General features: G+C 37.8%; 1 protein-coding gene across 3 annotated transcripts; it reads right to left on the reverse strand.

Annotated features, from left to right (window-relative positions):
• Positions 1-3,300: 3,300 nt before the first annotated feature.
• On the reverse strand, positions 3,301-23,733 carry nadka (NAD kinase a). 3 transcript variants are annotated; one of them, XM_042491205.1, is made up of 12 exons: positions 23,703-23,733; positions 22,299-22,475; positions 18,753-18,836; positions 10,981-11,110; positions 10,752-10,860; positions 9,493-9,578; positions 9,300-9,402; positions 9,024-9,166; positions 7,317-7,416; positions 6,101-6,258; positions 5,748-5,830; positions 3,301-5,255 (listed from the first exon to the last, which is right to left on the reverse strand). In XM_042491205.1, the coding sequence occupies exons 2-12, from the start codon at positions 22,448-22,450 to the stop codon at positions 5,108-5,110; spliced, it is 1,296 nt and encodes a 431-aa protein (XP_042347139.1). In that variant the 5' UTR covers positions 22,451-22,475; positions 23,703-23,733; the 3' UTR covers positions 3,301-5,107. The 3 variants fall into 3 exon arrangements, with proteins under 3 accessions (XP_042347139.1, XP_042347138.1, XP_042347140.1); XM_042491204.1 differs by lacking the exon at positions 23,703-23,733 and adding an exon at positions 23,592-23,696; XM_042491206.1 differs by lacking the exons at positions 18,753-18,836; positions 22,299-22,475; positions 23,703-23,733 and adding an exon at positions 13,414-13,786.
• Positions 23,734-25,358: the final 1,625 nt, after the last annotated feature.

Raw genomic sequence — 25,358 nt, forward strand, 5'->3', positions numbered from 1 at the left:
TTTTGCCATACTATAGCCTTGCGTTTTTTCGTCATTTTTTCAACATGCTTTTATTGGTTTTTCAACCGTATTTCAATGTTTTTTTTTTCAACACTACACTGTATACATTACAACCCTCTAAATGCTATTCTAAGTGGTTTTCAGCTGTTTTTAGGACATGTCAAATTTTCACATTTTTGCCATACTATAGCCTTGATTTTTTCGTCATTCTTTCAACATGCTTTTTTATTGGTTTTTCAGCCGAATTTTGATGTTTTTTCAACACTGTATACTATAACATGCTTCTACATGCTATACTAAGTGGTTTTCAACTGTTTTTAGGACATGTCAAATTTTCACATTTTTGCCATACTATAGCCTTGCCTGTTTCGTCGTTTTTTCTACATGCTTTTTTATTGGTTTTTCAGCCACTTTTGGGTGTTTTTTCAACACTGTATACTATTACTCACCTCTAAATGCTATTCTAAGTGGTTTTCAGCTGTTTTTATGACACGTCAAATTTTCAAATTTTTGCCATACTATAGCCTTGCTGTTTCGGTCAATTTTTCAACATGCTTTTTTATTGGTTTTTCAACCGTATTTTAATGTTTTTTCAACACTGTCTACTATGACATACCTCTAAATGCTATTCTAAGTGGTTTTCAGCTGTTTTTAGGACATGTCAAATTTTCACATTTTTGCCATACTATAGCCTTGCTTTTTTTGTCATTTTTTCAACATGCTTTTTTATTGGTTTTTCAGCCGCTTTTGTGTGTTTTTTCAACACTGTATACTATTACACACCTCTAAATGCTATTCTAAGTGCTTTTCAGTGTTTTTAGGACATGTCAAATTTTCACATTTTTGCCATACTATAGCCCTGCTTGTTTCGTCATTTTTTCAACATGCTTTTTTATTGGTTTTTCAGCTGATTTTGGATGTTTTTTCAACACTGTCTACTATGACATACCTCTAAATGCTATACTAAGTGATTTTCAACTGTTTTTAGGTCATGTCAAATTTTCACATTTTTGCCATACTATAGCCTTGATTTTTTTGTCATTTTTTTCAACATGCTTTTTTATTGGTTTTTCAGCAGCTTTTGGGTGTTTTTTCAACACTGTATACTATGACATACCTCTAAATGCTATTCTAAGTGGTTTTCAGCTGTTTTTAGGACATGTCAAATTTTCACATTTTTGCCATACTATAGCCTTGCTGTTTTGGTCGATTTTTCAACATGCTTTTTTATTGGTTTTTCAGACGTTTTTGGATGTTTTTCCAACACTGTATACTATGACATACCTCTAAATGCTATTCTAAGTAGTTTTCAGTTGTTTCTAGGACATGTCAAATTTTCACATTTTTGCCTTGCTTTTTTTGTCATCTTTTCAACATGCTTTTTTATAGGTTTTTCAGCCATATTTTGGATGTTTTTTCAACACTGTATACCATAACATGAATCTACATGCTATATGAAGTGGTTTTCAGCTTTTTTAAGGACATTTCAAATTTTGACATTTTCGCCATACAATAGCCTTGCTTTTTTCATAATTTTTTTCTACATGCTATATTATCATGGTTTGGGCCATTTTTGCAAAATTCTACACTAATGACTGTCACGGCCTACGATTTTAGGCAACTTTCAGTTGTTTTCATCTATTATCATATTTTGACATTTTTCAGCATACTATAGTATGGCATTTTCTGTGTTTTTTATCCGAAATGCTATATTATGGTGTTGTCGGCCATTTTTGAAACATTCTATGCTATGGCATGTCTCGGCATGCCATTTTATGCGGTTTTCATTGTCATTGTTCCTTAGGTCATAAACACATGCATAAACAATTTATAGCATAATATGAGGTAAAAAAGATTTACAAAAATTTCACAATAGTATGTTGTCAATAATACAATTGAAATATCGTAGTATAGTATTGTGTAAATATGTCAGTTACCATAAAAAATCTTCAAAGAAATTCATGGTCCAGTATGACTTAAGATGTGTATCATAAAATTTGAATCGATGATCATAGTCAAAGGACTGGAGTTGTGTTTGTTACTGTTAAACATATGTCCTAACTTTGACCATATTCACGTTTCTTGCAAAATGATCCCAGGTATAAGCATGATCAAACAGGAGGATTACACTTCCTGGTTAAATTTTCTATTTATTAAAGTGCTCTGGGAGAAAAATAGCAAGATTTACATTAGAAACATTAACAAGCTTAATAATACAAAAGTAAGAGTTACAAAAGTGAAACGCACTTTGACAAAAAGCCCAGGCTTTGACTTCTATTTTCTATGAAGCATTGTCAACTTTTCTTTCAAACTAGGGTTTACTGGGACTGGGACAAACTATATCTATTTCCATTATCTTTTTTGACACATTGATTTAAGTACTTCAGTTGAAAATAAGAATTAAGGTTATTCTGGATTGCAGCGCTCTATCTGAATGTACTTCGTTGTCCTACAAGTACTTCTGACAAGCTAAAAATCAGACTCTTTTTCAACATCAAAAAGAATTAACTGAAGAACTTATTCATGTAAAAAAGTACCAAATAGATTTATTTTCAGAAATGATACATTGTAAACGGGTTAATAAACATATAGACTTTACAAAATACATCTTATTTAAGGAATGATTGCCTTTTAGAGCGCTGTTGGTCCACTTGAGTGACAACAGGTGACGCCACTGTTCATGTTTTCACCTTGACACAATTTCATGAGCCAATTCATAGTGTATCAATTAGCATCATATACGAACAGATATGTAAGTTAGGCCACCTTAAAGTATTCAGCAAGGACTGCGCAGTGGCAGACTTTAAGCACACTGACCTAAGTCTGGAAATTTGAATTCCTCAACATACACGGACCATTAAATCACCCACAGACATTGGTCTACAAAAAAAATGTACGCAGAGTTCAGCTATGGCTTGAACAACATTTAAAAAAACACTAAAGACATATGAACTGTGGTCTCTTTGCCTGGAATGATTATCACCTCCTCACATTCCTGACACGTCATCCCATGCACTGACTACATGACTGCTGGACAAAGGCTCTGTGACCCCTTCTACATAACTCAATTAGTCAGTCAATCAAGTGTCATGAGCTGCAGACAGCAAAGACAATGGTCAACATGTTACAATGAAAATGCACAAATCACACATCTGTGCAAATATGTGATTTTACATCATCAATATGATGTAAACCTTAAAAAATAATATTTCTAAACATTAATGATACCAGTGTTTAAGGCACAGTCTGTACAGTTGGGCCACTACTGCCACATAGATTTACTTTAAATCTGCCCTTTTCCAGGATGCACCTACAAATTACGTAAGACAACATTTGCCATTCATTCATGGCATTACAACAGTTTTTTCTTATTTGATTTACATAATTTGAGAAAATTTGATTTTACAGATTTTTTAGATTTTTTTTTTTCAGAAAAGTGCAACTGATCCTTTACCTCTACCGAAAGAATTTGTTGTTTATAAAGTAGATGTGTCCCTGCCATCCATCTTAAAGACTAAAAAGTGCTAAAATAGACCATTAAAAGTATTGCAATTACTGCTATCCACAACTGACCTTCAGAGTTTTAGTCCAAGTTTATCCCAAGTTTTGCATTCCCTTGATTACTAGTCAAAAAAATCTTTTTTTTTTCTTCAAAAAGGCCAGTTTGAACAGCATACAGACAGAAAACAGACAGGGAAAATCCTGGACCAATATTTGGGCCAAACTCCATTCAAAAACTGACCAGTTTAACAAGCTTACTCATCAAAACACCAAATATCTTTTGGGGTTTTCTACACACTCCTTCATAATGCTGCATACCTGTAACATACAAATTTAGGTAGGTTACTCTCATAACCTTGTTCTCTAGGAAGCATGAGTGCGGTTGATTAATCTCAGCGCTCTATGGAACCTCAGTGTGTCCAATGAATTGTGAAATAATTTTTTAATTAACTATTAAAACTACAAAGTTTATAAAATACAATTTCATATTGTTATTTTCATGGAATACCCCTCAGCTCAGAGGGTTTATTCAAGGTTTCCCACTTATTCATTAATTGGTGGCGGTCTACCATGTTCAAAACATCCGCCTTCATGTAACGACATTTTTAGAGCTGGATCATTCATTTGGAATATATATACACCATTCAGTTATTCTTTGCACGTCTTTTGGGCACACAGAGTACTCTGGGCACGGAGCAGCAGAACATCAGGTGCAGTTAAAGTGATATTTCAGCAGTAGGTCTAAATGTTTGCTTTCACTCCCTCTGCAGCAGCTGCTCCTCTCATCTATCGATCTGATCAACTATGACTGGATTAACAAATCAATTATCCATCCTGTGACTCAAACTCTTCAAACTGTTGCTGGGGAAAAAGAACTCATGATAAGTTCTCCCTGTGATGCTTTCACATACCCGCAAGAGTTTAGAGAGGGGACACGGACTGATGAAAAAAGGGACACAAATGAGATTTTTTTAAAAAAAGAGAATAAAAAGGGAAGTTTTCATCATCTACCGCCACAGATAAGATTTTAAATATGTGGGAAACATTGGTTATTTATTGAAATCCATTTTGTTTTCATTGTAGAATTTTTAATTTTGTTATTTCTCTAAGTCTCTTTTTAAATGTTTAATTAGCATTTTTTCTAAATGACGTACTCATTGTTCAGCCATTCAACATGTCAAAATTTTCACTCTCCACACTTGACCAGCCAGCAGCTACCGTCAACACTAGCTTGATATTCTGTTGAATTATAATCAATGCTAGCCAAAAAAGCTAGTTAGTATGATTATACATTTTAATTGCTATTTAATTTAATTGAGCACTCTGGGGTTTCATAGTTTGCCTCTTATTCCCACACATTTATGGCACCAAGATTCAACATAATAGGCAACAGCAAAAGAGCTGTTTGACTCAATACTGTGGAATATTACTATGGATCAATTTTAACCCATACGAAGGGCAACATTACCATGAGGGGCATTTTTGAATGGAGTTTGGTGAGACTTTTTATCCATACAAGACAAAACGGCACAGAGCACGGTCACGCTAAAACCAAGACAAAGGAGTCCTTGAGACTTTGGAGAAGACTTCAATGAAGCCTCATGTCTCAGAACTCCTCGTCCTCTGAGCTGAGGTAGTTCTGCTTCTTCCTCACGTTCCAGTGTAAACACTGGGCCAGGCTCTCAAACCAGTCATTGACCGGGTCCCGGAAACAGATGGAGGGAACAGGGAAGCAGGAAGTGGTGATGGTAATACTGGAACAGGAATGGAAAAAAAAGGTTTTGTGTCAGAAAGGGCTCCAGGCCGAATGAGGAAAAAGAAAAAAAAAAAAAAAAAAAAAAAAAAGTCCAGGTACTTGCAATCAGAAAACAAAAGAGGAGGTGTTGACATCGGATCTGGCAACACAACTTCCTTCTGAAGCAACAGTGGGTATTTGTTCAATGACTGGAAATGACTGGCAGCTCATTTTGAGAACCAGGAAGGTGATTATCTTTAGAGTTGCATAAAGGAAGAGCCTAGATCTGGTATGCGGGACACTGCTGGCCTCAAGCCCACTAAGCAGGTTGATAAGGTTACGTGACAAAGCCTGTAAGTGTTGAGGCAGCTGCTGGGAGAGTTAAACTTATTATCCATTACAGAATCTCTGGGCTTTGTTTTGCTTCATTTACTCCGCGTCACCCTGAGTGTCTCTCTGTTGGCTGTTTGTGTGTCTGAGGTGTGATGACCAGCTCGGTATGTGGACTAACCTGTCTCCGTGGCAGATCTCTTGTCTCTTTCTTCCATCGAATGACACCCAGGCTGTGTTTCTGGCATCACGTGACAGCATTATCTAAAAAAATGACATGCAAAGAATGCAGAAAAGTCACAGAAAGAAGGTTTGTTTTTCACAGTTACGTGAAAACATGTTTTCTTTGTCCTCAATGCTTAACTGAAATAAAATTCATCCTTTAACATAATATGGTCTTTTTTAAAGTAATTTGGGGTTTTAGAATGTAAAACCTGCCTGCCTCTCTATGGACAGCTTTACTGCTTCAAAATACACTAAGACTCCAAATAATAAAAATCCTACGTGTAGGACTGAGTCAAACACTTTAAATACCTTGAGCTCCACACCGGCAGGCACCACGATGGGCCTGAAGGAAAGCGAGTGTGGGCAGATGGGGGTGATCATGATGGCCGGGACGTTGGGATGGATCATGGAAGCTCCTGCTGCCACTGCGTACGCTGTACTTCCTGTAGGTGTAGATACTATCACACCTGAGGACACACAGAGAAACATGCACACACTGAATTAAGGCATGATATCACGTGCAAGTCATGAATACTGTATCTCAGTGGGTGAGAGCCTAACTTTCAACTAACAATTATTTCATTATCATTTCAATTAATACACTGCATGAGAAAATTATATAAAATAGGATAAAACACAATGCAGAGGTTGGAACCAAAAAACTGTAGTTTTTTTGTTTGAGTAAATGACTTAAATAATCAATAAAATATCAAAAGTATCCTCAGTTATTACAGGAATCATTTTTAGCACAAATGTAGACAACTTTTTTGACTTGCCACACCTTACTTGCAAAAATATGTACATGGTGTGACTGACCTGAAGGGTGGAGCAAAGATTTTGCTCTTTATTATCAATACTACTGCAGGACATATATTATACTACTATACCACATCCAGGCTAGTAACTTCTGCATGTTGTAGTTTAATATTACTTCCCTGCAGTTGAGTTACACCTTTAACATTTTTATCAAAACTTGGAATCCAGTTACAGCATTTGCAAGGCCTGTAAATGAATATTTCTTTAGTTAACCAACTTGTCGCGTGCAGTTTTGATTGCATTGAAAATGTTCAGTGTAAACTGAACAAAACATTTTTAATTTCTGCTCACATTTTCATACGTTGAAATAAGAGACATGACAAAATATGAATGATTCACATTCAAAGTCTACCAATGACTATTTTTGTAAATGGGAATCGGCACAATGGTAATGTGTGCAAACTGCTGTGCAATATTCACTGCATGCTGGGAGGTGAAGGTCAGCCAGAGGTGCAGAGACTAAACATTGCCTTATCTACAGACCGTCCTGTTTTGGCTGTCAGACAGGTTTTTCTCATATCACTCAGCTGTGGAAGTGTGAATTTTAGGCAGCCTTCCTCTCATAAAACACTGATCTGATTTATGTGTCAGCACTCTCTGACTCTGGACTTGTTGAATGTTGTTGGTACAGTCAAAGGACCCCATGAACTGTAAGTATTTACATTTTCCCAGACGGCTGAGCATCAAGACAGATAATCTGCCTACTCACCGTCTCCCTGCACGGTGGTGATGAGGTGTCCATCCAGGAAGAGGTCAACATTGGAGAGATATGAGGAGGGTCCTCTGTCCACCACAACTTCATTCAGTACCTGAAACACACAGTCACATGTGTTAACCAACACACTACGCCACTAACATCTCTCTCTAGTGTCTCTGCTACACTACAAAAGACGCTCCCTCCTCGTCATGGAATAAGTGTTACTAAACTTACCTGTCAGTGACTATGAACCTCATTCCTGCAGTCAGAGCTGCATTTCTTGTTATGGAGCTGATGACAGTGTTTACTTATGTGGTATTTTAGCTTGTGGTTCAAATCCCTCAGGCATCAGTAATTATGATGACATTACAGGGCTGAGCTGTTTTGGCGTGTTTACAGTGTGGCTGTAGTGAAACTGCATCCTGTTACTAATTGATAAAAATAAATAAATAATTAATTTCCTTAGAGGGACCTCAATTGGCTGCTACCATGCTAACAGTTAATATGTATCTCCAACTTTTTGTGTGTGTTTGCTACAGGTTTGGAGAACCAGAGACGTTCATCTACCTGAGGTGTGTACGATGGAGTGGACAGTAGGCTAGCAAGATATACTGAGTCTAAAGAGGTTTTTCCGTGTCATGAAGGTGGCTCTCTTTTTACCTGGCATGACCACCATGGTAACTTAAATTGCACGGCTAACCTGGTCAGCACCAGTTTTTGTTCTAAATTTAGGACTGAAACCAGCTTAAAGGTGTTTTTCACTAATAGTATCTTTATATTTGATTCACAAGGTTGTTCTGGCTCTCACTGAAGTATTGAATATGTTCGTAGTGTTCTCTGGTAAATTTATCCACGCTGACTCCAGCTCTTCTATAAAATCACAGGTAGCATACACTAATGGTGCACTACAGGACTGATCAGTGTGACATTTACTTGCATATGAAAGGCAGTATGTAATTCCTTCAAACCAGCATAATGTTATTATTTTGGGTTATGTTTTTATTAGGGCTGTCAGCGTTAACGTATTAATTGCAATGTGATTAAGGACTAAACTTAACGCAGTATTTTTTAAAAACTCAGGTAGTGAGTGACCAGTCGTATGCTTTACCATCACACCACACCAACGCAACACTGATTTGAAATAAAATAAATCTAGAAGTCAAGATCAAAAGTTCATTTCTTTGCATTTATTTGATAGACAATCAAGATCAGTCTTGTAAAATTGCTTTACCTTGTTAATATGGACCTCAAAACAGTTTTGAAATGCAAAATAATGGAATTTTACACATGAGATTAACCACTGAAATCCGGCAGTTAACCATGATTTTAAAAATTAAACTGACAGCCCTAGTTTTTATGATCAGTCCTGGTATGCTGAAGTCTGTTTCACACTGCTGGTACATTACAGCTAAAAGAACACAGATTAGAAAACGGATTAGTTGATTGGTATTTATCACAGATAACATTTAAACAGTAAAATTAATGTGGCTTTGATTTGTGTTTGTCGAGCCAGCTCACGCAAAGAAAGCCTGACTCTACTTAACTTGCTTCACGGTACACCCCTCGGGGCTGCTGTGTAAATCAGCCACGTGAACTGATGAACAGAAAAATCTGTGTTCTTACATCTTGGCAAAGAGAGAGAGGATATTAATGTTGGCCAAGGCTAAGATTTGGGTTTTTTAAGTGGTTAGGAGAACAGGTTTAAGCTGCAGATAATACCTGATACTGCACAGCTTTCCAGCTGCTTTCAATGTCTCCATTGGTGAGGATGAAGCCCTTTTCGTCCACTCTGGCCTTTTTTTCCCAGTTCTCTTTAAGCACCCGCACTTTCAAGCGACTTCGCAAGACAATGGCAGCGTTACCTACAAACAATACACATACAAATATTTGAAGTGCCTTTTGTAAATGACCGTTGGAGCACATCAAACTGATTAGAAGTGTATATCAATTAAGAAAGAGAGAGACTGACAGACTTTGGTAGAGAACATTCAGTACCTTCAATGATTTGGGTGACTTGAGACTGGTAGGTGTCAAATTTAAAGGGTGTCAGGAAACCCAGGGAGCCCAGGTGGAAGGCCATAACTGGTGGAACGCTCTCCTACAAATTAACAAAGAGAGAAAAGAGTTTTTGTGTTATACCAGTTCGTGTAAAAACACACAATGGCTGTTTTTAAACCTGGCTGTTTACCTGGAAGAGCGAAGATGCATACAGCAAAGTTCCATCACCACCAAGACAGATGATGAAGTCTACGCGATTGGAGATGTCGTCAAGATCTGAGAAATATATGAGAATGAACCTTTTAAATATTTTATCTTGAGATTGTGATTGTTTTTATTTTTTATATATGTAGTGTGTATTAGTGATGGGACATTACACGATTTTTATCATGGATGGCAATAAGCACACTGATTGGTGCACGCAGTTGTCAAATACGTAGTAAAATCCCTCTTTTATGGTATTAAATTGCAAATTTAAACTAAACTTATCAGAAAAACCATCCTCTAACATGGAGATAGAGGGTTTTATAACCTATACTGCTGCCAGCCATTATGGGGCAATCGAGACGCTTTGGCTTCACCATTGTGGGGCTGTCGAGTGGACAATCTTTATATACAATCTATGGTACCAACAATAAAGATACTCTTCAAAAACAGGCTGCATATGCACCAACCTAAAAAAAGAACAAAAAAAATTAATGGTCTTGATCAAAAATTGGTATATTTTATACTGAAAGATATGATGCCATAAGAAGGATGTTAACTTAAAGCGTGTCCGATCCATGATGCAAAAAATATATGTTTCTTATCAAAATGTACAGTAAAGAGATTCCAGTATGTTTTTGTCAAGGGTCAAACTCTGAGGCTGAAAAATGAAGCCATTGTGAAAGAGTTAGAAACTGCAGTTCATCAAGCGGCCACTGGAGGCTGGCCCCAAAACAGAGTAAAACCCCATAGGCCCCCATTTTAAAACTTTACAGCAGAAATAAACATGTTTACAGCCTGGTACAAAAACTACTACTATCTACTTTTGGTCTCTAGCTAATTTCAACAATCATGACAACTTCAGGTGGGGGATTATTTTATAAGTCACCCGTTTACATTACATTCAGGCTCTAAGTTACGCATATTAAAAGGGCGGAGCTACTTGAGTGACAGGCTGTCTTAAAGGTGTCACTACAGTCTGAGAGCATGATCCATCCCTCTCTCCTCCACAGCCAAGATAGCAAAATGGTGATGGCCAAAATGCTGAACTCGAGTCTTCAAATAGCAGTCCACAAACCAACGGATGATGTCATGGTAGTTAGGTCCAATATTTATACAGTCTATGATTTTAGTGCTATTGCGCATATGTTGGATATTATAGCATTTTATACAATTATTTGGGCCCAGATCATAAACGTTTCCTATTGTCCAATGCCTAGCCATAGCAAAGACAGATTTTCTTACCGTCTCTAAAAGTGCAGAATTTCTTAGTGATGGCCCCAAAGTTTTCATCATCCGAAATAGCTGGGTCCTCCAAAACCTTTTTCTCCACGTAAACAATCATGTCTTTCACCTAAAACAACCACAAGATTTACAGAGATTAAAGACTGCATCACACACGGTGGTTTCACATCGATGTCTCAACAGCTTCCTATCCAAATTACTTTCACTATTAAAGGCCACCCCTTCATACCTCTGTGAGGAATACGCAGAGCTCTTTAAAAGGCTGAAGCAGACTGGCATCTCGAATCTTCTTGATGACAAGGACACTTTTTGGTGGCGTGTTCCATGTCAGTCTCTGGCTGGCAGGGTCCTGAATGTGCCTAAGCACACAAACGCAACGTTCAGAAAACAGACTCAACAGTCACATAATCAGGACTCCCTTTTACATCAGCATAGACCTGAGTGTTAAGATTGTGGCTGATGTAACATCTGTTAACTAACCGACTGTACATCATAAAATGGACTGCTTAGTACCTATCCAATTAGAGACGCTAACTCAAAGTCTAGTTCTGTAGCCACATACTCATCAGCGAGTCAGGGCCGTTATTGGTTAATTGTTAATATGTTTGGAAAAAAGACATTACTGTAAAAAGGGCAAGGTAAAAATGTCAGAGTGGTGTTCTAAGAGGGAAAAAAAGAATGAAAGAATCTCTCGAAAATTGAGCTCTTGAAACCAAAGTGCATTCTGAAATGACAAGCGGAGAGCCACGAGTTGTGAGGATGAATTCAGAGAAATAGCACAACATAAAAACGACTAACAAGAGGCATGGAAATTGAAACTCCCTGGGGGTGAAACAAAATGAAAACCACATGGAAAATGAGCTAATGTAAAAGCTGGAAATAGCTAAGAGATTCTAGTCTAGGATTACTTAACAATACCAAAGTCTGATGACAGCCCTAATTAGTTACAGCTCTCAGTCATACATATTAGGCAGTTACTTTGGGAATTTGTTAGTTCTTGCAGGAAGGGTTACACAGATGCAGGCTGCCTACATACCCAAAGACTCAATACTGTACCTGAAAACAATTAGTTCTGCTTTAAATGGCTTTCATATGCGAATGAGTATTATAAAATGACATTGATGGCAGTTTCATGTGGAGAATCACAATTTCAAACCTATTCACAACCAGCTGTACCCATAAGAGGACGTCACTGAGACTAAATGAGAGAGATACTGATGCAGTTTGAGAACCACTGTGCTCTGTCGACCCTGTATTCACGTCACGTTGGTTTTACCGTGAATACCAGCTCCCATTAACCATCTAATGGTGATTTACTGAACAAGTTTGTCTTTGTTTGGTTCTGATATCCACACTGTACAAATTTTAGTACTGTGCCAACACCGGCCTCAGATGTGGCCTATCCACTGCTGAAAATATTAAAATGATCAGACACCATTCTCAGTAATACAATCAAGGCAGTAGGGGTTTTTTCCCCCAGGTAAGGACACAGCCAGGAGAACATGAGTGAATAAAAACCTACAAACCCTCTGTGCACCACACTAGGCATTTAAAAATAAAAAAATAAAATCATTTAGCAATTACTTTTCCAGCTATTGCGATGAGTGGTGATTTTAGTGGGAATCGTATCTTTTACATTTTTAATTTTCACTGATAAAACTATAAAAATCATTATGATGGGATTTTTGCTTGTCTTTTCTACCAAAAAACATAATTCCTTACATTTATAATATGATTTTTAGGCTGGGGGATCTCTGTAGCACTACACGGCTTTCTTTATAATGGTATGTTGTGACACATTTTAGCTTTATAAAAAAAATTGCAGCCCCTGCAGTTTGGATATTGCACGCATTGATTTCAATTTATTGTGCAGCCTAACATAACCTATAGTTTGGAACCAGTGATTCAAATACACACCTATAACATGCATACAAAACTCTTCAGTCCCGACAAATAACACAAGAAAGCAGAATTATTAGAACATCCTGTTTCTTTGTCTACTTAAAACGCATCAAAGATATTCACAAGGCAGTCATTATTATTCTCACATTGTCTTGCACTGTACAGGTTCGTGTGGCAAATATAATCAAAACACTTCCTGAATCAAGTGAAACTGATTGAACCAATCGGACAGGCACATCATGGAAGCTGTGCAGGCCCTGGTTTCGGAATAAAAATAAAGGATACAAAGCAAATCTTCATTAGCATTTGAACAGGCGACGAGCTGTGATCTATTCATGGACAGTTTCTCCTTTGACTACCTCAAAGCATCTGCACTGTGACCTTCCCCTTTCACTCAAAAACCCCACTCTGTCCAAACCACTGGGCCATGCTCTTACAATAGCCCGGCTCTGTGATAACACGCAAACACCGCAACTTCTTCAGTGTCACACCTACCGCTGGCCAGTACGAGTAAACTTGACATCACATCAGCCTCTAAGAGCTATCAGTCCAACACTGCACACTCCAGACACATGTACAGTCTTCCTCTTTCCATTCAAGCCAAGATGAAAATGAAATAAATCAAGCATGACACCAGTTTAATAATACTATTAGCTGTCTGCAGTTAAGCTCTGGTTGTCTGTACTCCGTGCACGGCACTTAATATTTCACCAATCAAACATATTCTCTGTTGAGAAAGAAATAAGGAAGATGCTCTCACCATTTCCACACTTTATTCTCACTGTTTTTCCCTGGAGTGTCCTGCAGTACGCACTGGTTGAACTTCATGGCTGTACACATGTAACAAGGATGCTGCTTCAGGCCAAATCAGCTGGAGAGCGGCACTCCGGCAACACGGCTCATTCTATCTCTAACAACTTCCTTGATTGCACATTGTAAAGCAGCTGGAGCAACTGAGTCAGTTCACTTCTTGCGGTCAAGCTGTGAGTCAGCCACGGGCTGTCTGAGAGGCTGCACGAGGCGGAGAGCGTCTTCACGCGCTGTGGTCGGGCTCCGGGATCAGCTAACAGCCCCTCAGGCTGGATCCACTGTGGCTATATTTGTCCCAATGAGGACTTAACACTAAACCTTCCTGGAGCATTCTGCTGCTGAATAAAGGCTCTCACTCATCTTAGTGTTGACTTTATCTCAGCTCCCGCCCACTCTGCTGTGCTGAACACACCCACTTCAGGGGAAGGACCTTCCTTATTGGACAGGTGAGATTTACTGAAACAAAACAATGACACGCTGTTCCTGAAACTAGCATATCCATTATAATGACAGGTATTATAATACAATGAGCCATCTATCTGGCCTGAATGTTCTTCATTATTTGAAGAATTATGTAATTACTTTAACTACTCTAAATAACAAAGGAGGATAGACGTCACTTGGATAACACCTGCTGGATTACTGTAAACAAATTACTCAATTTGGAGTTTTTCAATTTCTGCTTATTTAAAAAAAAAAAAAAAGAAAAAAAAAGAAGAAATATCTTCCTTTAAATTAAAGGACACAGTAGTCAAAATGTTACCCTTAAATAAAAAATTAACTGATTGTGTTTTTATGTAAAGCCAGAAAAAGTCTCTTTTTATTTTATGACCCATTTTCAAGAAAAGACAATGCTGCTTAATGACCTGCAGGAAGAGGAAGTCCAAGGTGAAATATATCAACAGGGCTACGTGGGTATATGACGTAATCATACATTAAAATACAACAGGATGTAGCTGAGCTTTCTTGTGTCCTACAACGGTCACCATCATAATTTAACCAGTTCACCGCAGGCCAATGTGTAAATTACTTTTCATTCTCACAAGCAATTTTTATCTCACACACCACCATGACAGTGATTATTTACACAGAAAGGCAACATAGTGCACTGCAGCTATTAGAGATGTGCGCATGTAGTATGTAAGTATATAAATAGTACATAAATTATTATTTTATGCAATTGTACTAACCCAATCGAAATGCCGTTGCATTTTCCAAAATATGTTTTTACCTAAAGAATATTGTTTTCAATGAATGTTATGCGTTTTCTCTATTTAATGAGTTGATGTTTTGAGGGATAATGTGCAATTTTCATACTCACAATCACCAGAGGCCTCGAAATAGGATATGTTCAAGGTACGATATCATTGCGTTTTTTTTTTTGCGATATGATGAGTAAAGCAATAACATATATTGTAATTTATTACTTTTTTAAAAACTCTTATTTATGTTCCCCAAAGGAAAACTTTTGCCAGCATCGGTTTAATCTAAGAAGATAAAGTTTGAAAGATATGGTTTCTCACTTTGGTCATTTTTATTGTAGCTAAATGTATGTAGTGGACTGAAAAAGCAACTGCTTTTATTTCTCTACTAGGCAATCAAGTATAATTTGTTTTTGCAATGTTAATAATCTATTTCATAAAAAAATGACACTTGGTGCCCTACTATCAATACAATATTGCATGAAAAAATATTCCGACACTATGCTGTATTGCTTTTTTCCCCCACCCCTAATTCATACTGTACTGTGTAAAAAGCCACACATTTCCACCACTTTTAAAATACCATTTTGTGATTGAAAGATATGATTTACGGCTTTAAAAATATTTGCATTATTTTTTCGGAGAAAGTTTAACCTTACGGCTTATATAGTGCAAATTTTCTGCAGAGTGCCTGTTTATAGATAAGATTACATTAAAAAGACAAAACTTGGAACATGGTGTACCGACCCAACTGGCACTTAAAGTCTCTTTGTTTAGGGCGTGTTCATGGCATCTGTAGGACAACCTGATGTCACTGGAACGGGTGGATATTCTGTCTGTCTTCGGACAACAAATGCTCTCCAACAACGACATGCAAAACCAATACCAAACAAAAAACAAACAGGCTGGGCCCATCAATACCTTGAGTAGTATCACAACCACACCCTTCAACAGAGAGTAAACGAAGCAGTTAGTTTTCAGTTTGGATGGTCTAATCTGTGACTACTTCACTTGATATTTGGTGCTAAATCACCTTTTCTATTGCTTCTGAAATTCCAAGTACATTTGCACAGTATTTCTCGATGGAGCAAGGTCTTCCTAAAAATACTGCAGCCTAACCTTTATTTTGGAGTAAATATAGCCTGGTTTTACTACTTTTAACCTGTCTAGAAGCTTTGAGGAAGCTAATCCATCAATTACTGCTGCCTAAGACAAACAGTGCTAGGAGCCACTTATGTGACTGGGGCAGTTGAGACGGCAGCAGTCTGACAACGCTTTGACGGGAAAACATCAAGAGTTTTACACGGCTCTGCCGCCTGAGTCATTATGTTGATTTATGCAACAGTTTCAGCAGGTGGACACATTAACACTAACACCTGTTTGCTATAACCCTCTACAGCATTTTATTACCTCTGATTCTTTGTGAAATGTCACGCTTCTGGTGATAATAATTCAGAATAAAGCTGATATGATTTTGTAGTCACTTTTGTTGGCATACTGTATTGCATAATAAAACAAGATATGTTATAGCATTGCATCAACATTCTGAATAGGAACAGAGCCATATAAAAGGTAGCGCTTACCGGGAGCTCTTGTATTGGATAAGATTAATCAGATAATCAGTAATTACGGCATCTCATGTTAGTATTTCTTTATTGTATTTGTATTATGTTATAGTAAATTGAATATCTTGGTTTGACGAGGTATTACATGGTCTTACTTTGCTAGCTTTTTGCTGGAGCTTATTACAGAATCTCAAAAGGTCTGGAAAAAGTGACTCAATTCAAGTTGATTAAAAAAGCCAAATATCACAATTTGCTTCAGAAGCAATGACATCCCGCTGTCCTTGGACTAGGGTTAACACAGCATTTTTACAGCACAATAATCGTCTCAGAAAATAGCGTGATTTCACAGAATCACGGTATTACAGAAAAATTATTATTATCAGTTCCAATGTCCTTAACAGGAGTGAAAACAGAGGGCTTTTTTCAGGGCATTAAAACAAATGTTTTGTTACTAGAATTCAAACTTGAAACCAATTTTTGAGACGAAGGTATGTGTAAAAAGTCTCCCTTTTGAAAATAACTGAAATAAAAGGTTAAATTCACCGTCCAGTTCTATGTTTTTCAATACCGAGGACGAGCAAATGTACACAGCATGATAACCATCAATTTTCAGACCACAGAATACATTGAAAGCAGTATATTGCTGCAACTCTTACTTTGGACTCACAGCAGAAAAGGAAAAACTCCCCCCGAAAATCTGAGGTTGCCTTGTTTGAATGTTTGGGATTATTGTTCAACTGCACTGCTGAGTTAATGGTCAATATTACATAAAACAGCAAATAAAATTCCACAACATCAGTCTCCCATGCACTGTCTCTGGAGTAACTCCAGACTTTATACTTCATGATATCACAAGTTTGAGACTAACTTCTCTGTTTTCTGTTTTTGAGAGAGTAGCTCATGTTCAAATACTGACTGAACTTTCTAAGGCCGTGAAAATTACAAATGGGAATTCCTATTTTAGTTGTTGTTCCCGTTTAGTACTTTTTAATTTCACATCACTCCATCTGGCATCATTTCAAAAGCAGACATTTGACACATGCATGTCTATACAGGGACATGATGAAATCACATGCGAGCATGCTTGAACACGTCTTTAATATGTTGATGGATACTTTGGCAGATGCATAATTACAACCTGCCAAAAAGTGGAAATCAATCTCACAGAACTCAAAATTTGGAAAGATGCCAAATCTGTCATTTTGCATCTCATTTTTTTTTTTTTTTTTTTAAATGTACGTGACATTAACCATACAGTTCGCAATATTTGTGTTGCCAACTTTGAAGTTACAAAAGAGGATGTTAAGAAATTTAGGTGGAAGATTGAGATCATGAGATTACAAGATTCTCATAAACAACCTGTTGAGGAGAAGTTTGCCATTTTATAGATACAGGAAGTACTGTTTTTTTATTAATTCACTCTGATCAGGGACAGGTGAGAGTGAGATCACTTGGTGCCATGATACTCAGCAGCATGGTCTATTTGTACAAGAAGAAGTACATATTTTTGGGGCGCCCCCTCCACCTGGTGAGCCACTGGGTGCCCCAAAAATATGTACTTCTTCCTCTTATACAAAGGCTGTGTCCTTGCTGCAGGTTTGATTGCGACCTCAACTCTTTGCTGCATGTCATCCCCTCTCTCTCTCTCTGTCTCTCTGTCTCTACCCCGTTCACACTTTAATTATCTTCTCAAATAAAAGGCAAAAAGCCCCCCCAAAAAATCTTTAAAAAAGTACATATTTTTTGTTCACTTATATGACAAAAGTAAACAAACAGCGATGGCATATTATTATGTCCCATATATTACAGATAGCTGCCTGATTTAATGATGTGACAAATATTTACTAAGTTACAAGCTAAAGAGGTCAGCTGGTGTCAGTAGTTAGTTAGCACATGGTGTCCTTTAAAGACTGCCACTGTTAATGTTAAACTTGGCCCCGCTCAATAAGAAACTGAATCTTCTTTTGTTGGTCAAGCAGTACTTTGATGAGGACAAGACAGTCTGTTTGTTTTTAGAGTGCAGAGAAACTGCAACAGAGGACTGATGAGGAACAGGTTAGATGTTTGATACTTGTTTTTGAGATGTTACATTACTTTACATATCATTAACTTTCAATAAGGAGGAAGCTTGTAAAAGCTACGTGAATAGTCAAACCATCAAGTGACATGCAGCTAGGGCGGCCTTGCCTTATGCTATTGTGTGTCAAATATCACACCTTTTTAACTAGACGTGTTTGAATGTAAACACTTTTTGCCAAATTTAAACATGTTTGAACAAAATTTTCACCATTATGTAAGCACCATCTGACAACTGAATGTTTTAATTTTAAAAAAGTAAAGTTTAATATTAACATTTACAACTGACTGAATGCATCAGAGACTTGCCCAAAAATATGAAAAAGCAACGGCAAGTGGCTTCATAGTTTTTGGTGCTGCACAGACTGAACTGAAAAAATGAAACTACATATATATATATAAACACTCTTTAAACTCAAAACTTGTATTTGCTCTGTGAGACTTACATTACTGTGTGTGGATTCTGGAGCATGCATGCCTTCGGGCCGAATGTGGTCACAGGGCTTGGTCCATGAAGCGACTGAGTCCTCCTAAAAACAGGATGAAAAAGGCCAAACATGCAGGTTTAAAATAGGGAAGCTGCTGAGCATGTATGCAAATGATCATCTCTACAATTTGTTAAAGAAAAACTAAATGCACACTATTTTTAGACCGTAAAAAAGAAGTTGTATTTAGTTTCAGTTGTGATATGTGAAATAAGTGTTACTTTCTCATCATTACAGGACACTGTGAGCTGAGCTGGAGAATGCTCGGTGTTGCCAGTGGACGTTTCTAAAATTCCTACATTTCTAAACGCCTCTTATGTAAAATCTCTAATCAAATATATTCCACTTTCATTTCTGTGTTTTGAGAAATAAAGAGAAGTGAAGTCACAATGACTGAGACATTTAGAGAAAGAGCCTGAGCCTACAGATTTCTAATATTAAATTCATCATCAGCAGATATAAAATACACTGTGTGTACACATTTGTGGTCGCTCAGTCTATCTAATGTAGATAACGTGACTCACGCTCTGTGTGACCTTTGGTGGTGAATAATGGGTCCGCGGCCCACATTATCTCAAGAAGAGTTTTCACAATTCTTGGCAAATGGTAATAATGCATTGTGAAATTTTTGAAAAAACAAACACTCTTATCTGTCCTACCTGTGGTACAAACACTGTATCAGTAATTGATGAAATAAAGCCCAACAGTTGTAATACACATTAACATTAACCACATCAGATGTCTTTATCTGCTCTGGAGTTCAGTGAAAAAATGTGAGCACACCCCGTCTGTCTCTCTGAACTTTCTTAAAACTACATGATTGTATTGGAGGTGAAAGGTCAGTGACACTGATCTGTGTTGATGCACTACAAGATGACTGCGTCCTACTACAGAAGCCTTTATGCTGCAGCACAACAGTCAGCCAACAAATCCTCTTAGCAGTCTGATTCTGTGAATTCACCATCTGCTGTTTTCCAGCGCTTAAAGCTGCATTCATCAACATTTTCATATTGACACTGAATGAAACGATTTAAGTGTGATTTGACAGGTGTTGCTTGTTTTGACAGACAAGACAGAGAGCCATCATGGATTGAGCAGCTTTGCGGAGTTTCAGCCTCTTTTGGCTTTTTGTTTTGAAATTATTCAGGGGGCCAGAAACATGACTCAAATGGGATGATAACGCTGCTCTGTGTCTATCAGGCATGACAACAGGCAAATGTTTACTTTACTTATCACAACTTTAAAAAGCAAGAAAGTCATGCACTGTACACACATCAGCTTATTTTTGGAGTTCTTCTGTCTATTAGTGGAGAAAATGATTTTAATAATGCTGTAAGATTTACATGTTAACACATAGTTGTACATTCTGAGCGGGAGGCAGGGGACCCAGCCCCCTCAATATTTAGAGGACAAGCACTTCTCTCCTCTGATTAACAGTCAGTCAGTCATTTTCTGAAACCACTTGTCCTCATAAGGGTCGCAGGGGGGCTGGAGCCAATCCCAGCTGTCATTGGGCGGAAGGCGGGGTACACCCTGGACAGTTCGACAGACCATCGCAGGGCCGACACACATAGACAGACAACCATACACGTTCACACTCACACCTATGGGCAATTTAAAGTCACCAATCAACCTGAGCTGCATGTCTTTGGACTGTGGGAGGAAGCCGGAGACCCTGGAGAGAACCCACGCAGACACGGAGAGAACATGCAAACTCCGCACAGAAGGGCCCCCGCCCACGGACCGAATCACGGTCTAACCGGGTTTCGAACCAGTGAGGCAACAGTGCTAACCACGATGCCTGCGTGCCGCCCCGTCTGACTAACAGGTTTTTTGGTATTTTTTTAAGAGATTACTAAATGATGTGCATCTGGTACTTCCACCTGTTTGCCATCGTAAATATGCTCTATTATATGCAGTTGACACAGATATTCAAAACAAGACAGAACTTAATAAATAAACCATTGCAAAACAGGGACGTACAAAACAAACAAATGTTTTTGTTCATGTGTAGACTAAGACACTAAACACGAAAACTGGACTCCCCACAGAGCGTGGCCCAGTGTGTCAAACCTTCCAAAAATGTTAAATATTTGCCCAAATTTTCTAATACACACACCCAATCTTCCAAACTGTTTATGGGACATATTTTCAAATGCTGCCACTCTTGTCATCTCTGCAGCACATTCTTGGACTGAAGTCAGGCTGAAACTTAAAAAGTTTTGTTCGGAGATGTAACAAATAATGGAAAGAATATAAAGAACCTTAAATGCAACTACAAAGGCAGCTGTGTGGACCTACCATGTCACTGAATGTCAATATGCAAGCACACTTGAAGTCTGTACCAAATGCTATCTTGATTTTTTTTTCTTGTTTCTTTTTGTCGTGATCAATGAAATCTGAGAGGCGAGAGAGTCTGTTATCAGCTATTTTAGGCTATTAAACAATCTTCAGATTAAGATCCTAAACACCTTTCTGCCTGGGGAAACGGCTTACCTCATGGTTGTTTGTTTTGAGTCACTGTCCTATAATCATCATGTCACTAACAAAATTATCACCTTTCTATTCCAGTTTCCAAGCAATCAGTTGTTTGCCTACATCTATTGCAACAGATGTCATGTCATTGCCATATTAGGTTAAACTCAATAAAACTGTGGGATTGTGTTTCAACATCTTGGACACGTGTAATCTTTGAGTGACATTTCACTTCCTCATCAATAATGGGTCAGTCCCGATTGGTACTTAAAGGACATTTTCAGACAGACGCCTTTTCACTTCTCTTTGTGAAAAACCTCATAACTGTTGCCAAAACACTCAAACAAAGCCATTGCGACATCCACAGCGAACAAACGCCTCAAGACATTTTGTTGAAGTCACTTCTGTAATGGTTCAGGGGACATATGTCTGAGGTGGTGCAACATAGATCATGTCACAAGGGTATTTCAAAAATGTTTCTCACACAGCTCACAGCAACACCAGCTGTTTTTAAATATCACCTAGCAGCAACTCAATCCAGTAATTGTCTCGCGGCAATGTGCTCTGTGAACTTAAAATATGTATGCATCAGGATCAGGCACACTGAGAAATGTTCTTTTAAACTGAGATATGTAGCTATTGAATTGCTGCTCATGTGAGTGGTATTGAAATGTCATTTTAATCCTTTATTATGTGAAACTGACATGAAAATCTGGATTAGATTATTAACAACTATGCTGAAATGTAGATGCAACACATCCAGGAATGTTTGCTCATAGATTAGTTCACACAATCCCAATGTGAGACACAACAAGAGATTCTAGTCCAGCCTAAAAGCTGAGTCCACAATTAGACCAAAGTCATTAGTAAAACTCTCACTTTCCAAACTGGCTAGAAAACAAGCTGAGGTCATGCATGGTGTAAGAAAAGCTATTTAAATTCTTTTGACCTATGACTAAACATAACAACAGGCCTGTCAGTCATCACCTTAGGAAATAATTTTCCATGTGTGGGCCCCTGTTAAACACATACTTGTACTCAGAGGAGCTGCCGGCTGAGGAGGTGCTCAGGCTGCGGGCCTTCCTGTTGCGTCGAGCCAGGTTGCGGGCGTTGACCTCCCCTTCGTCACAGGTGGAGCAGCAGTACGGGGTAGATCCCACTCTCATCTCCTCTCCACCGTCCATCTCAGACAGCCAGGCTGCAAGTAACCTGACAGGGCACATCAATTATTAACCCTTTGAAACTTGAATCAATATCAATTTTCTTGCGCTGTTTTCAGATACCTTCACAAGTATTTCAACATTTAAAATCTCAGGAAATTGGTTTGCTTTCTCTTGCAAACATGGAAGACAGGCAATAAGCAACATGGCAAGAAGTGTTCCGTAAATTGCACAAAATCAGTAGATTTTTAAAAAATTGTTTTTTTAGAAGCTAGGGAAAAATATCCAAAAATTTATATTCATAAGATCTGTTTTTTAAGTTGCCCATTGCCTTTTAAAATAGTTTTTAAACAGATTTGAAAAATAGTTTTTAAAAGAGGTCTAGCCAGGTTGCTCGGGTCTCAAGTGGTTAATGAAGTCGAAGTAAATGTAAGCAAGCAAAAGGTGATTATGCGAGTCTAGGCCAAAGTCCACTGGAAAAAGGGAGCAATTTAAATCGTGCATGATAAAATGTAAATACATTAAGAATAATTACTGTATTCTATACATGGAGTCGATAAATAAGAGTCAATCTATAATTCGGCTTACACACAATCCACAGGTCCGCACATATTTCTGCCAATTTTAAACTTTTATGTCGGTTCAACAGCATGTCTTCGTCAAAGTGCAGAAACGTTTTCTAAATCTATATCAAGTTAGATTTAAGCGCCACCAAATGTCTGTTACGAACTGAAAAGTTGTAAAGCTTAGAGTAAAGCACATTAGCGGTTTTTATGGCGTCAGAGGAGTGTAATAAAGGTTTTTACTAGTTGTGAGGTTACCGTTGGCTAGTCAGTTAGATAAACAGCTAAAGTAGCTGTAATTAGGCTACATTCGTTACCGCTTAATTATTATGATAACGGCTACCTGAGGAACGCAGTTGCGTAGTCACTGAAGCTAGCTAGCCTCGAAAGTTATCCGTTTGTCAAAAAGTCAAATCACTCATCAATGTAAGCTACAACAACACCTCCGCCGACATAAATGACAGTTAAGCGGATGAATGGTGGCGGGTCCACACAGCAGAGCATTCCCAGTGAGCTAACTAAGCTAGTTAGCGAGCCAAGCTAGCAGTAGCGGCATGCTCAACACAAAGCGTGAAATCACTCATCTCTGAGGCCAACAATACCTTTCACCCACAACGTTACAGGGGACGAGACAAATTCGGAGCGCAGCAAACTGCCGTTGGGATCAGAGCCTCGACATCATTTCATTAAATAACAATGTTACACCATCTTACTTTGCAAGAGAGCTGTTGTCAACAGTCGGCTCATCACTTCCTGATATGGATTGACCAATCACAGGCTCGCTCATCGCCGACGTCATGTTGGACGGCCTGACCAAACTGACCAGAGTGTCACAATGACTGTCACACAGCTGTTTAATTTACCCTGCTAATTCCCTTATTGTTCACAGACAATATAATAATAATCATAATGATTATGATGATAATAACCACAATAATGATAATACATTTTATTTAGAGTGCTTTTCTAGGTACTCAAAGACACTTTACAGAATTCAAAAAATGAAAAAATGAAATTGAGCAGATTAAAATACTTAATAAAGTACACAAATTGAAATTTGTCTTTTTAAGTGTGAAATAGCCAAAAGATTTTTGACAGATCTGGAGTCTCACTCAGTCTTCTTCTTAAACCTCAGGGATATCATGTTCTTATGATAATCGAGACAATAGTGCTCTTGAATACCTAATGAATTTTGTTATTGCAAATGCTAAATTTTTCATTCATCAAAATTCCCTCAACCACCTCCTACACTGTATCTCTCCTTCTGGAACTGAAAGCTCTCCTTAAGTCACTCAGCATAATAAAAAACAGTAACAAAAAAACAGTTAAGCTTTTGGAAAATTATGTTAATTTCGTACCCAAATCCTCTGACTGAATGTACCTTTATATTTGTATGTTTGTATCCATTTATCTTTCTTTTAATATGTTTTGTTTCTTTATTTATTTACCTATTTATTTTCTCACCTGCATATTTGTCAGTATTGTTTTTACCATTTGTATTCAGATAAACTGTATATTGTTTTCTTTTTTTTCTGTGGTTGTACCTGATGTTTTGTAAGTTTGGTTTGTCAATAAAAAAACAGACCTATATAATTGCAGCATAATACATTTTACACAATTATTAGGATTGCCAAACATTTGCCAGTTTGTCAAAACAGATTAGGATATTTTTGATAGAAAATGAATAGAAGTATTTCTCCTTTTTTTGCTCAGTTGTTTACGTATAATTGTATATGCTCAATTTAGAACATCAAATTGTGTGATTTTGAAGAAGAAGATCAGTGTCACAAACTGGCCACTGGTACTTTTTCCAGTTTGTCCAAATAGTGATGGTCCCGTTGCATCATTGGACAGTGATGCAATAGGACTGAATGTGGTTTGACTGCTCTGCATGGCCGGAATAACTTGCTTGAGGCAAAGATCAGGCAAACGAATTAGGTGCTGGCCCTCTACTGACCTCTGGGAATCTGACCTGAGGCTTTCGGGGAACTTGTCCACTTTGTTTGGTTGGTATCTAATTTTGGCAACGAGCACACGTTTTAGGTTTTTTTCTCCCAAATATACACTAATGTTTTCTTTATAGTAGTCAAGTGAGTTCCTAACCTGTAAACCACAGCATGATAGCGCCACTGTCTGGCGCTTTTCACACAGATACATCACATTGGTTGACACATAGTTATTTCCTGGTCCTTAAGGTCACAGAAACAAATAAATGGAACATCAAAATGTTTGCTTTCTTCACCTGCACTCATCTTCTATTTTATGTCAGCCAACCCACTGTTAGGTCTGGTTGGCACAAATGTACAACATAACTTTACAAATCATTTAATTTAAGAAAACATTTAAAACATACGTATTGTTTTACAGCT

Source organism: Plectropomus leopardus, chromosome 8, assembly GCF_008729295.1.
Source record: "Plectropomus leopardus isolate mb chromosome 8, YSFRI_Pleo_2.0, whole genome shotgun sequence".
Classification (NCBI taxonomy): domain Eukaryota; kingdom Metazoa; phylum Chordata; class Actinopteri; order Perciformes; family Serranidae; genus Plectropomus; species Plectropomus leopardus.